The 14,813-nt window shown below is 37.3% G+C and overlaps 1 protein-coding gene across 6 annotated transcripts in view; it reads left to right on the plus strand.

Annotated features, from left to right (window-relative positions):
- Positions 1 to 14,813, plus strand: part of GRM8 (glutamate metabotropic receptor 8) — a 952,263-nt gene that overhangs the window by 444,530 nt on the left and 492,920 nt on the right. For all 6 annotated transcript variants that reach the window (XM_043969215.1, XM_043969212.1, XM_043969213.1 and 3 more), the window contains exons 4-6: positions 7,993 to 8,128; positions 8,564 to 8,718; positions 12,154 to 12,291. In XM_043969215.1, the coding sequence (XP_043825150.1) occupies positions 7,993 to 8,128; positions 8,564 to 8,718; positions 12,154 to 12,291 (429 nt within the window). The remainder of the gene's footprint in view (positions 1 to 7,992; positions 8,129 to 8,563; positions 8,719 to 12,153; positions 12,292 to 14,813) is intronic.

Genomic DNA, 14,813 nt, shown 5'->3' on the forward strand with positions numbered 1-14,813 from the left:
GCACTTTGCTGGCAAGTCCCAATTGGGCACCACATGAGCAGGTGAAAATATTATTGCAAGGGGTGTGATTACACTTATTTGAACCCTCGAATAAATTTTGCTTAAGCAGTACTAAAGAATCAATTACATCAGGTAAAAGTGTTATTTTACTTATGCTTCCTGAGAGTTTTAAAAAGAATCCATCTTGTCAAGGAGATTGATGCTGAGAGCGTACTTGTTCTTAATTTTCTTTTATAGTTTCGATTTGATTTGTTGCCAATAAAGGCATACAAATAATTAAAATATGTGGTTACTTTTTCCTCTTCTCTATTATTTGGTATCAACCATGATGAACATTTCCTTGCATCCTATATTTAAAATCCATAATGTTTTATAACAGAGAATATTTTAAAATCCAGAGATCAAAGCCTTCTGCTACACGTCTGACATGTTGAATAAAAAGAAACTGGATTTGATTAACTGAGGACCTTAATTTGGAGAAGTGATGAAGGTATTTGGTACATAGGTAGCAACTGTTTTGTTTCATTAAAATGTACATATGCAGTTATAATGAATTTAGTGCTATTAAAGGCCTTTTCTATAGTACCACCATACCTAGAACGATACATTCACATATATTTGTATATAGCTCGACATATATATGCTGTTTCTTTCATATTTCTATTTTCTATGATGTTTAGTAATTATTACTTTTTTTGGGGGGAGGTGTGTGTGAGGCAATTAGCAATAAGTGACTTGCCCACTGTCACACAGCTAGTAAGTGTCAAGTGTGTGAGGCCGGATTTGAATTCAGGTCCTCCTGACTCCAGGGCCAGTGCTCTATCCATTGTGCCACCTAGCTGCCCCCAATAATTATTACTTTTAAAAACAACCAAATTTCCTATTCTCCATGTTCAGTTCCCAGCCTCCCAACCTTTCTCTTCCTTTTCTTTTCTTTTTTAAAAATCAGTTTAATAGCATTTGGTTAACTCTGTTTTTCAAGGGAATATGCTTAGTATTGGGGATACAAAGACAAGAAGAAACCACCCCTGCCCTCTAGGAACTCAATATCTACAGGACATGGAGGGTAGAAGTAAAATAAACATGTGGATAAGTAATTACAGAGTAATTTCCAGAGGGAGAGAGAACTAACAACTGGGCAAAATGGAAAAGACTTTTTTTTAAGGGGGAGAAGGAGATGGTACTTTGAATGGTCCTTAGAAGGATTCTAAGAGGAAGAGGTGAGGAGAGAATGCATTCCAGACACTAGGAGCCACCTGCACAAAGGCAAGAAGTTAAGACAGGAGATGGATTGTGGTATATAGGCAATAGGAACACACTATATAATGTTGTATTTATTTGGTATCCAGAATCTTATAGTATTATATTTCTTTGGTATCTAGAGTCTGTGATTTCATTGGTACAGGGTACTTCCAATAAGGAGACTATCTACTAATACAGGTAAGCATCTTTGCAGCAATTTGTAGTCTTAGAACATTGCTTGGAAAACCATGAATAGAAGTGATTTGCCCAGGGTCATACAACCAGTATGTTTCATATATTGGACTTGAACTTGTTTTCCTGGCTTTGTGGTCAACTCTTTAGTAAATTAACAAAACTGCTTCTCAGCATGTTTGTGTGTGTGTTTATTATATATACTTATACATGTACATACATGTCTCCTCCAGGGGTTCTTACCCTGGGGTCTATAAATTTTTTTTGCATTGTGCAATGAGGGTTAAGTGACTTACCCAGGGTCTCACAGCTAGTAAGTGTCAAGTGTCTGAAGCTGGATTTGAACTCAGGTCCTCCTGAATCTAGGGCCAGTGCTTTATCCACTGTACCACCTAGCTGCCTCCTGTAAACTTTTTTTTAAAAATCTTTTGATAACCATATTTCTGTACAATTGATTTCCTAGCACCCACACTATAGAATATCATCCCTTTGAAAGTAGGAGTCTAGGGGCAGCTAGGTGCCGCAGTGGATAGAGCACCAACCCTGGAGTCAGGAGTACCTAAGTTCAAATCCGGCCTCAGTCACTTAACACTTACTAGCTGTGTGACCTTGGGCAAGTCACTTAACCCCAATTGCCTCACTAAAAAAACCAAACAAAAAAAGAAAACCAGAAAGTAGGAGTCTATCCTTCTCTCCCTACTGCCTAGCATTGTATATGCTGATTGAACAATTGATTGGTTTACAGTCATAGATCCCTTATCTTTCTCCCTTGTTCTGTTAAGATTCTTGTTTTCCACTATTGTTGCACAAGTATTTCTTGCTTTATGCAGAATTATATTCCTAAAAGTTAATGCCATAGCATTTTAGATATAGAAGACATCCAACGTATGAAACTGGCAAATTAGGTTTTCCCTTAGTTTTCTCGTGTCAACATGGAGATGCTACTGGCACTACCTATTTTATAGGATGGCTGTTTGGGAATCACTTAAAGTGTTCTAAAAACATGAGACACTTTGATTACCTAGTGGAAACCCCTATTTTACATATGAGGAAACTGAGGACCAAGGAAGGGAAGCAACTTGCTCAAAGTTTGGTTCCCTGCCTAGTAATTTACTGCTCTAAATCACTATACAGTTACTCTCCATGTGTGTGTGTATACATGTTTGTAAAAAACACTAATCAAATGTCATTTTCTCATGAACTTATATTACCCTTTCTAGATACTTTTATCTTAATTTCTGGTTGATTTTCCAATTAAGTTTCTCCTTCCTCAAAGAATTGCTACCTACACTGAATACTTGTGAGGAAAACACTTTGAATTGTAAAGCATTATATAAAACAAGAGGCATCATTGGTGTAGCTGACAGCCAGGAAGACCTCGATCTGGCACATACTGTCTGTGTGATGAAGGCACTTCACTTATCCTACCAGTGTTCCAAATAAGTCTGTAAATTACCAATGAGTTGCTGATTTTCATTGGTGCAAACAGTTTCTATACCAGCAGACCAGTGAAATCCCTAGTCTGGATGAAACCAATAAGTGGAAATTTTCCAGTGCTCATTTTTCTTGTACCATGGCAGTACAGTATATTGAAAAGGAAGGAGGGAAGGAAGGAAGGAAGGAAGGAAGGAAGGAAGGAAGGAAGGAAGGAAGGAAGGAAGGAAGGAAGGAAGGAAGGAGGGAAGGAAGGAGGGAAGGAAGGAGGGAAGGAAGGAGGGAGGGAGATAGGGAGGGAGGGAGGAAGGAAGGAAGAGAAAAAGAAAGGGAAAGAAAGGAAGGAAGGAAAGAAAGAAAAAGAAAAATGGCTCTGAAGTAGGAAGACAGGTTCAAGTCCAACTACTCTTGCTTCCTTCTTGTGTGATACAAATCATTTAATCTCACAAATCCTCAGTTTCCTCATTTGTAAAATGAGAGTTGGCCTAGGTTGCCTCTGATGTCCCTTTTAGCTTTAGGTTTATGCTCTTGCATACCTTTTATAAGAGCTGACAAGTAATCCTTTACATTCCTTTCCTAAGTAATCATTCTATTGTAATGTTCTATTTCTTGTCCTGTAAGAGAAGAGGACTTGATTTAGATTTCCTATGCTTCATGTAGAGTGAGTTTTGCAAATGTGACTTCTCAGATCTTAGGTTTGTCAGAGGCATATTGATTTGAAGGATGGTAAGCAGTCCAAATTGTGAATTCCTGAAATGGCCATGTAGCTCAAACCTGGGATTCATCGATCCAAGCCATTTAAGTATGTTTATGGCACCTGTCCCAACTCTGCTATTAGCAGCGGATCAGAGGATGGGAGTTGAATTATTTCTTTCTTCCTTATGACTTGCCAGTGATGGGGATGCAGAAATGGAGGCACAGATGGGTTTTAGCTCATGTGGCACACTGAATCATAAGCTTTGCTAAAAAAAGAACGCTATTGGTGCCCATCTCTATGGCAGCAACAAAACCATTTTGGGGGGGTAATGGTGGTAAAAGCACAGTTTTATACGTGGTTTTGGCTAGATGCTGAAAACTTTGACTTTGTAGTGAGGCTTCCCTATGTTCTACGTAACCCATGAAATTTAGGGGAACTTGAGATGACTAAATTAATCCCTTGGAACTTAATAATAAGTATGCTCTCTACATAGATATCAATTCTATTTGTGAGTAGCTTGAGGTTTTCTTAGCCTTTGTATTTATTTTGTTCTGCCTTTCAATCATTTCTGGGTACCAGCAAATCTTGTAGTGAGTCCAGGAATTTGTCCATGTGGCTGAAAAAAATCCTTCAAATTGGTAAGTGGCAGCATGGTCTAGTGGGTAAAAAGGTAGCCTTGGATTCAGCAATTCTTGGGTGCAAAGCCCTGCCTCTGAAATATGCAATGGGACAATGTGAAAGTTATTTAGGCTACCAGGGCTCCAAGTAACTCTCTAAGACTTTAAGTTATAATGGAGTTGCTGATCTGCACTGGTGGAGAAAATTTCCACCCAGATAGTATCCTAAAAGGATAAAATTACAGATTTGCAACAATTATGACAACAGAAATAACAAAAAAGATTTTCAGATTGATACTGAGGAAAAAAGAAACAGAATTGAAACAGATGAAACAGGGGGCAGCTAGGTGGCATAGTGGATAAAGCACTGGCCCTGGATTCAGGAGGACCTCAGTTCAAATCTGGGCTCACACTTGACACTTACTAGATGTGTGACCCTGGGCAAGTCACTTAACCCTCATTGCCCTGCAAAAAAAGAAAAATAAAAGAAAAAGATGAAACAAATTGACACATAAATGGCTAGGGCATTTTAAAAGATCTCTCCATTCCTAGTTGCATCATTTCCCATACCCCACCTCATTCCTCCTTCATAGCTCCCCTTCCTACACACATACATTGTCAGAATTAGTGTTAATTCAAGCAATTTGGTTATAAAGTTAGTTAATCTGGACGTTTGGTGTCACATAGACAAAAATTCTGAGTAGTAATTTTTTTTACAGAATCTCTGATTTCTTTAGTCCATAGTCATCATCTCTCACCCCTTGCAAGTATTTATTTCTTCTATTCTCTTGGAATCTAGTGTTTATTCATTTGTACCATGACATCTCTATTAAAGGATCACTGATCATCTTCTCCATTATTTTGGATCTCTTTTAACTCCTTTCAAGCCTCAGTTCAAGAACTAGCTTCTTTAAAGGTCTTTGCTGATTCCTTCAGTAATTTCTGTTACCATCACTGTATTTTTCATATATGCCCTGCCTTTACTTATCTGTGAATGTGTCATATCTCCCTTGGTGCCCTCCCCCAAAGAATATAAAATCCATGAGGGCAAGGACATCTCACTTTTATATTTGAACCCCCAGGGCCTAACACAATGCCTCTGATGTATTAGGTACCTAACAAATACTTGACTATTGATTATGCATTTTGCATTTAAGCACTTAATTGTATACTATTTTGTCATAAATTTGTATTATTCTCTTAGACTGTTGTTTAAATCATATCAGTGTGTGTTTCTCTAATTAGTCAACTTTCTGAGAGGTAGGACTCTGAGTTAGACTTTTCAGTATCTATCAGAGTGCCCAGCTCACTTCTTTCTCCATGTTTGTTGTTCATTTGTTTCAGTTGTGTCTGACCCAATTTGGGGTTTTCTGGCAAAGATACTTGGAATGGTTTACCATTTCCTTCTCCAGCTGATTTTGCAAATGAGGAAACTGAAATAAACAGGGTTAAAGTGACTTGCCCAAGGTCACACAGCTAATAAGGGTTGGAGGCCAGATTTGAACTTAAGAAGAGGAGTCTTCCTGACTCCAGGTCAGGCACTCTATTGATTGCACCACCTAGCTGCCCTTTCCACATAGTAGGGACTTAATAAATATTTGTTCAATGAATTCATGAATCCTATTAATGAAGTGGTGGACTGTTTGGGGAATGTATAAATAAACATTATGAATCAGTGTAAAGGTCTGGTATGGAATCCCAACCTCTTCCCTCCTTTCTCTTGAAAAGTTAAATACAGTCTGTGTCTTAATAAAATCCCCATAATTATATAACTTCTCCTTCCAGAAAAATAAATGCAGACCAGGCTGACATAGGCAAGGTGAAGCAGAGAGATGAGCAATTTTGTGATGTATTCAAGCAGGATAAATATCCAGCCCAGATAATTCAAGGCTAGACATCTCTGCCTATATAGCCTGTCTACCTTGCTTAAAGTTGTCACTGGAACATTTTTTTTTCAGACCTTCAGATACTTTGCTTGGAAGTCCTGACTATGCAGTGATTAGTGGTTTCAAAATGCTATTCAGGATAAAGTAGGTCTTCAAAAGGATGCTTAAGTAATTAAGGCAATTTAATTAAGTCGGTAGTAATAATTTGGAAAGGCTAGTGTATTGTTCCCAGGAGAAAGTTATAGTTCTAGTGTCAGGTTTCATAGTTACATGATGTATTTTCCTTGGTACTTATTCTCCTAGCTTCCTAAGCAATAATGAAGGTAGTCTCCAACCTACAAGTGGGTTATGGTCTAAATTTTTAGGACAATTTTTTAAAGAAGTCAAAATATTTTCCTGAAGAAAATATATTAGAGATGGCATTTGATTTTTAGCTGATCTTTTAACTCCTCAAGCTGAGTAACTCTTTCAGTCCATGGAAGCACAGATCATAGATTAAGAGTTGGAAGGGAGCCCCAATGGCCCTCATTTGTAACTGAAGAAAGGAGATGAAATCCTTTGGCCAAGATTATAATGGAAGTTAAGGATAAGATCCTCTGACTTCATAAAGTTTCCATTCCACCACACTAGTTAATGACTATTGTAGCTGATATACTAATTGAATTGATGCATTGATAGTTGTAAAGTTTCTCATCATCTCTCTGATTCCTCCAATGAACTGAAATATTTCCCCATGGCGTGAGAGAGTCAATTGTCATGTAGTGGGAAAAGGATTGGGTTTGTACTCAAAGGACCTAGGTTTGTATCTGGCCTCTCTCATTTACCACCCTCAGAGAAGCCACTTAATCTTTTTCAGCCTCAACTATAAAATGAGCCAAAAACACTTGGACTAGATTACTTCTAAGGTTTCTTCTAGCTCCCAATTCTTCACTGCTTGATGGGGAAGAAGATCATGGAAATTTAGAAAGAAGTAAAAGACATCTCCATCTTTTCCTCTTTCACCTTCATTTTACTTGAATGATAAGGGAGACTGTTTTTGTTTAGCTATGTTTTGGTTGAGTCTGGCTCTGCATAAGCCCATTTTTGGTGGGGCTTTTTTTGGAGGGAGGCAAAGATACTGGTATGATTTGTCATGTACTTTTCCAGATCATTTTACAGATGATGAAACTTGGATAAATGTTGTTAAGTGACTTGTTCAGAGTCATACAACTAGTACATGTCTGAGACCAGATTTAAACTGACAAAGGGGAGTCTTTCTGACTCCAAGCCAGACACTCTATTTACTGTACCACCGAGCTGCCTCTTTCTTTGCAGCTATATAAGGATCTCTATCTACAATGGCTTCATACTTAAGGAATACTCTCATGTCCAAGGTTCTCTATTACTGACTTCCTGAATAACAGGTTCCTTGGAGGAAGTCCACTCTGACCACTATTGACCATGGGGTTTGATGTAAGCTTTGTCCATTGAAGGGAGGAAGTTAAATTCAAAATTAAAGGAAGGTTTTTGCTTCAGAGCCATCTTACCAATAAGTCTTGCCCATGACACGGGGAAGTTTAGGTGAGTTAAATCAAACTGCTATTTTTCTTTTGATTACTAAACTCTCTTCATATTTTTTTTTCATGCAACTCTTTCCCACACTTGTGAAGGAAAAACAATCCATTACTTTAGGGGGAAAAATGATTATGGAATTGTTGTACAGCTACATAATTGGTATCATTTTCATCTGAAGCAAGAATTAGGTTTCACTTAAACAAGAATGCTTCCTATAGGTGAGGACAGATTTTAAAGAAGCAAAGCTCTCCTTGCAGAATCATCCCTTTATAAACAACAGTCCTCAAAGGCTTTCTTAAAATCATAGATTTAATTAAAAAAAACATCGGTACATCAACATTGCCCTCTTTTTTTTCCTCTTGCTTTGCAGGTGGTGTTTGTATTGCTCAGTCACAGAAAATCCCCCGTGAACCAAGGCCTGGAGAATTTGACAAAATCATCAAACGTCTGTTGGAAACACCTAATGCTCGGGCAGTCATCATGTTTGCCAATGAAGATGACATCAGGTATTTGTCTCTTTTCTTCTCTGTGGAGACCCCTATTCTTTCTTCTAATTTATTTATGTGTGATTTAAAGCATTGGAAATGTAAGAAAAAGGCCTTGTCCTTCTGGAGAAGATGGGATTCTGCTCTATTGAGACCCCATAGTTATCTAGATCCTAAGGCTCAAGCTTCTTTGTGCTAAAACCCAGAAATTTAAAGAAAAGAAATAAATATGGATGATAGGCTGAATGATGCAAGGGAGCTTTAAGAGAAATCTAATTAACATGTATTGGAATTCCTTAAGGAGATATGATTTTGGCACTTGAAATGATTGATTGACCAATTGTGTAATAGTGGACCACCAAGTATGTATAACTTGATTCATCTAGTGTTTTAGGGCTTGTGTTTGTTGAATTTCTTGGTAAATGCTATAGGTTTTATTTATTTTCATTCCTACAGGCGAATATTGGAAGCTGCCAAAAAAATAAATCAAAGTGGGCATTTTCTCTGGATTGGCTCAGATAGCTGGGGCTCAAAAATATCACCTGTCTATCAACAAGAAGAGATTGCTGAGGGGGCTGTAACTATTCTACCCAAAAGAGCTTCAATTGATGGTAAGAAGGACACATTTAAATGGCTGAGATCAACAAATGGATGTATTGTATTTATAGGAACTGAAGCTCAGTGGGATACAACATGATAGTAAAATTGGAATGTGAACATTTATAATAACTCACTATGTGAATATGCATAGTGCATAGCTGGTTCCATTGTATTATTTGAATCGACTAATTATTAATCAGGTAAGACAAATATAAATATGAGCAAGGAGTTCATTCACCACTTTGAGTCGCAGAAACTCAGATAATGAATCTTCTGGAGAGGCAATGCAGAATCTTAGAAAGAAGAATGTCTTTCCTGAAAATCTAAAATGGGAGATTTTTAAAAAAATTTGCTTTGGAGTGGGAACTGGAGATATAGACAATTAACACTTTCCACTTTCCACTTCCTCAGAGCCAGGAAGGGGAGGGAGGATGCTTTTCTTCTATTTTTTTGTATAGTAATAATTTTGTTTCCTTCTTTCTTGGGCAAGTGTACATTTCTGAGAATTTTTAGGCCTTTTTCTGCCTTTTTTTCTTTTTTCCTTTCTTTTTTCTTCCTTTCCTTTCCCTATCCCTTCTTTTCCTCTATTTTCCTTAATACATTCATCCCCAAGGTTGGTGGGAGTAAACAAATAGGAAGAAGAGTCTTGGAAAAGCTTGATTACACTTAAAGAAGATAAACCACTTAGTTTCATTTTGGAGGTAGTATGACGTTATGATGAGAACTTTGGTTTGGTCATCAAATGACAGTTGAAGATAACTATTTTTAGACCTTGTCATCCATCATTACTTTTACTGACTTATGCTTCAGCTTACTTTTTCTTTCTTGCCACTATATTGCCTAAGTACCAGTCCCATCTCTGTTATCTTTCTGCATTACCTTGGGCAAGTCACTTCCCTTTTTCTAGAAAATGAAGATGCTGCTTCAATAATCTTTAAGGTCCTCTTTAACTCTGATATATGACTTACACCCACCTTTTAATATTTGAAATTATTTACTCAATATAATAGGTAGTATTGAGTTCTGAAACAGTAATTTACTCTGATGGTAGAATGTAATAATGACCTAACTATTATAGGTGGGTTTTTTTTGGTGGGGGGGAAGGGGGAGTTGGAGAGCCATAGTGTTTTCTCTGGTTCTTCCTATATTTCTTTTTTTGTTGTTTTTTTTGCATGTGTGTGTGTTTGTTTGTTTGTTTCTTTGTGGTGAGGCAATTGGGGTTAAGTGACTTGCCCAGGGTCACACAGCTATTAAGTGTTAAGTGTCTGAGGCCGGATTTGAACTCAGGTCCTCCTGAATCCAGGGCCAGTGCTCCATCCACTGTGCCACCTAGCTTCCCCCTATATTTCTTATAGACTCAATGAATGCTAAAGCTAGAATGGACCTTCAAGATCATCTAGTCCAATACCCTCATTTAACAGCTTTGGAAACAGATCTAGCGAGGTCAACTTACCCAAGATGACACAGCTAGTGAGTGGTAGGATTGGGACTGTGGGACTGGAAGTCATGTCTTACTTCACATTGCTCTTTCCACAGAATCACAAATTATAATTATATCTTATGTTTATGTAGTGATTTAAGGTAAACACTCATCTTACCACATAGCAACCCTAGGAAACAAGTAGTGCATATAGCAATAGTTACAATTTAATAGTAGCAATAGTTAACAATGATATGGCATTTTTTGACTCAATGTGCTTTACATATATTATTTCATTTGATTCTTATAGCAATCCCATGAGGTAGGTAGATGCTATTATTATTCCCTTTTTTACAGATGAGGAAACTGAGGGTAAGATAGGGTGCAACTTTCTTAGGGCCCCATGACAAGTAAGAATCTGAAATAGGATTCAGACTCAGGTCTTGATGCCAAGCCCAGAGCTCTGTCCACTATATCAAGGTATCTCCTCTATGAAGGAAAAACCTCCTTAATGTTTCAAGTGACTTACCCATGGTCATTGAGCTAGTGTCAGTTTTAGGAGCACATAAATAATAGTAGATATAGAACAGAAATAGAGTAGTGAACCAGTCATTATTACGGTATAATTTATATTTTGTTCAGTTGTTTTACAGTCATGTCTGACTCTTTGTGACTCCATTTGGGGTTTTCTTGGCAAAGATACTAGACTGGTTTGTCATTTCCTTCTCCAGCTCATTTGACAGGTGAGGAAACTGAGGCAAACAGGGCTAAGTCACTTGCCCCAAGGGTCACACAGCTAGTAAATGTCTGACACTGGATTTGAACTCAGGAAGATGAGTATTCCTGACCCCAGGCCCAATACTCTATTCACTGCACCACCTAGATGCCTTAATTTATTTTCTAGGTCTGAATAAAGTCCTTGCTTATCTTAGCTACTACTGGGCCTATGCTAATTTACACTTATTATGTTGTCTTAGTCATTTAGTTGTTTTTATTTGTCTAAGGAGGGAAAGTGGGATGTAGGATTAGTCTAATACCCAAGTGTTCTGGGCATCTAAAGTGGCTTGAGACAGAACCTTAAAGATCTCTCAGCTTCTAAATATCTTCCTCACTGATCTGATGTGGTTTCAAAAATTCTCAACCTTATGATCACTCTTTTGGTTGCTCACCTCAGTAAGGTAACACAGAAGCTCATTAGGACCTATTATTACCCATGGTCACATTAGCACAGATCAGTTTACCTGATTATCTAGAAAATGTGACACAACACTAGCAAATTGTGTGGGCAGAAGAACAGGAAAAGACTGGAACATTGTTTCTTCCAAGGAGGGCAGATCAGGTTGGGTTCTGCCCAGTCAAGCTCAGGATGAAAGTACTGTGTATATATTTGGAGGGTAGAAAGGAGAGTAGGATGGGGAAAAGAGAGAAAGGCACCAAAGAGGGAATGATGGGATACCTATTAAAAGAGAAGTGTATATTAAAGATGAAGTTGTTCTCATATAAATGTTGCTTAGGGCTAGCATTGGTATGATGGTTGAAGGTCTGCTGTTTCCATTCTAACTTTCTCTTTGTTTTAAATTCAGCAATTTCAGGGAGGGGTGACAGTGCTATTAGTTCCAGTGCTTTTTTTTAAACTTTCCATGTATTTTATCTCATTGGGGTGGGTTGGAGCTAGAACTGGAATTCCATTGATATAAAGAACTGCTAATGGAAATCCTCTTTCAAATACTGGTTCAAACATTAGTCACAAATATTTGACTGAGAAACCGAGCATTTAAGTAATTTGCTCAAAGTCACATAGCCAGGGCTTGAACCCAGGTTGTCCTGACCCTGAGGCTGGATATTTATTAACTAGTCTCTACTTCCTGTTATATGTTTTTACCAAACAGTAGTGATTACTCACATGGCTTGGTGATTCACAAGTATATACAATTCCATTTTGATTATGATTTTAATTTGGCTTTATTCTAGAAATAACCATTTCAATCAAATAACTTTTAAATAATTTCTTTCTTGTACATTATAGGATTTGATCGATATTTTAGAAGCCGGACTCTTGCCAATAATCGGAGGAATGTGTGGTTTGCTGAATTTTGGGAGGAGAATTTTGGATGCAAATTAGGATCACATGGAAAAAGGAACAGTCATATCAAGAAATGCACAGGTTGGATACTTGGGTATTTTACTTGAAGTCATTGTTCATAATTATATGTGAAATGAAAAGGTTCCCATGGAAGAGAATGGTGGATGGGTCAGGTGGAACTATATCAAGCAGGCTTTTGAGAGCTGATTGTTAAATTCTCTGTATGAGCATTTACACCTGGAAAATTTGGAATGGAAACAGATCAGGGCTTGACATTTTGTCTTTTCTGACTTAAGAAAGTGATAGAGAAAATTTAAATAATGCAGATTAAATTTAAAAGAACTATGAATACTTTTTTCCTTCAGAGAGCAGATGTTAAATTATTATTGGCAAACTTATTGTATAGAGAACCTGGTAGAGAGTTGAACTCATATTAGTCAATCAACCAGTGCTGGTCAATTGAGTGTGTATATTGGATAAGCATTATCCTAAATATTATCTGTGATAATGGGAGGGAGGGAAAGAGGAAGAAATATTGGGACCGCAAACTCTAAATAAAAATGTTTATTATTTTTAAAAAAGATCATGATTCTTGCCTACAAGGAGCTTATGATTCAGTCAGGAAGATAAACATACTTAAATAACTGAACGAAAATATGTAATGGCAGAAAAATATACAAGTACTAAATTGTATAATTTAGACAAAGGATTATGTGGGGAATAGAGATACCAGAGTAGGTTTGAGTAGTTAGGGAAGGCTTCACAGAAGAAATGAAAGCCAGCTTAGTCCTTGAAGAATGGATAGGATTTGGCAAGATGGAGGGGAAGAACATTCCACACAAGTACAATAACAGACCAAAGACCAAAATGAGAATCCTGTTAAGTTCATAACAATTAGAGAGTTTCTGTTGGGGAATAGCAGAAAATAAATGGGATAGGTAGATTCTAGGGGGACCTTAAAATCAGCTGAAATAGCTGAAAGAAACCTTTCTGTATTCAATCTCTCATTAAATTTTACAATGGTCTCCAAAGGTAAACAACAGGCCAATGGTGATGCCTAGCAATCTCCAGATTAATTTTTTCATACTCTGTGTTTATGCTCCCCAAATGGGTTGGGTTGGATGGAGTGAGGAAAAACATGGTTGAATTCAATCAAATGCCTGGTTATTTTATAAATAACTGGTTAGAAACTGGTTATATGAACTCAGCTGGCTATCTTTGAAATGTTAGCTGTCTGACTGAATTAAAATAATTTCTGCTCTCACTTCCCATGCCTCCCCACCCCCCACCCCCAAATTGTATGGAGACACAAGACACATACTCTTAATTGCAGTGGCTGTGGGCATACTGAATAAATATGTCACCTGTGAATATGGAATTAGACTATTGAATTTTCCTGAGTTCTGAATGCTGGCCATGTGTTTGGCTGTTGAAATTGGAATAACCTGCCAAATTAGAGCTGTTTCAATAGTATAACAAAAAAGGCTATTGACTTGACATGCTAGACCAGATACACCCCTAAGGTAACTGCATTAGGAGACAGATTTTCATGCAAATTCCATTATGGCTATACCTGAAATAATTTGGAGAATGATACTTCATCAGAAGCAAATCAAAGAAAGACATATTTAGATCTTGTTATTATGCTTATTATTGTCAATGATGGCTCTTTTAAAAATTTTTATTATTGTTGTTAACAAAAATTCCCCAACAGACGCTAGGCCGTGTTTCTCTTCTGAACTACCAGCACATCTAGCTTATGTTTCCATTTTTAGTGAGGAAATAAGGTCACCTAACATACTATTGATCAAAATGTTTGGTAGAGTGAAGATTATAGGGCAGTTAAAAGTGTCCATGTTCCATAATTCGACATTGATTTTTGCCTCCAACAGCCTTGTCCTTGCTTGACTAGAAATGTATCTATGAATAGATATATCTAATTCAAATCTGAGTTCAGGTTTTGTGATGGTTTTGAAAGCCTTAGGGAGGTCTTTGAGACTGGAGAACCTTTAACATATCTTTGCCATATTCACATTAACAAAACAAGCAAGTTTCATGTTATCATTTTTGTAACACTTTCCATTTGGCAGTGCTGGTCTCCCAACACTTGTACTGCCTTTGGGGCCATGTCTGGATGACAAATTAACATGGATAAGAGCTTAGTTCTCATAAGCTTGGGGACATCTTTCTTATCAGATTTCTAAAGCTAGAGATCTATGAATTTTTCTATAACACACCTTCAGGAGAAGAGGCAATACTCTCTCTTTCTGAAAGTTAAGGGATTTAATTTTGGTATTTGTCTCTGATTATTGCTACCTTTGGGGTTCAGGCCCAATTCCAAGTGAGGCAATATTTCTCATCTCTTGCTCAAGAGCTAATGAGTTTGGAAAAAAAGAATATTTAATTCTACTTAAAGTTCCTTTCATCTTTCTAAAGATGGAAGAAACATTCTTTACTAGATATTAAAGTGATCGGTCAGATTTTGTAACTTTCTATATCATCATTTTCCTCCTCACTACTCTGCTTTCTCCCTCACTTTGTATGTCAGACCTTATGTCTCCTCCCTTGAGAGTTCTCCTCCATACACAAACCTTGTATCCCCT

Source organism: Dromiciops gliroides, chromosome 5 (assembly GCF_019393635.1).
Source record: "Dromiciops gliroides isolate mDroGli1 chromosome 5, mDroGli1.pri, whole genome shotgun sequence".
NCBI classification, from domain to species: Eukaryota; Metazoa; Chordata; class Mammalia; order Microbiotheria; family Microbiotheriidae; genus Dromiciops; species Dromiciops gliroides.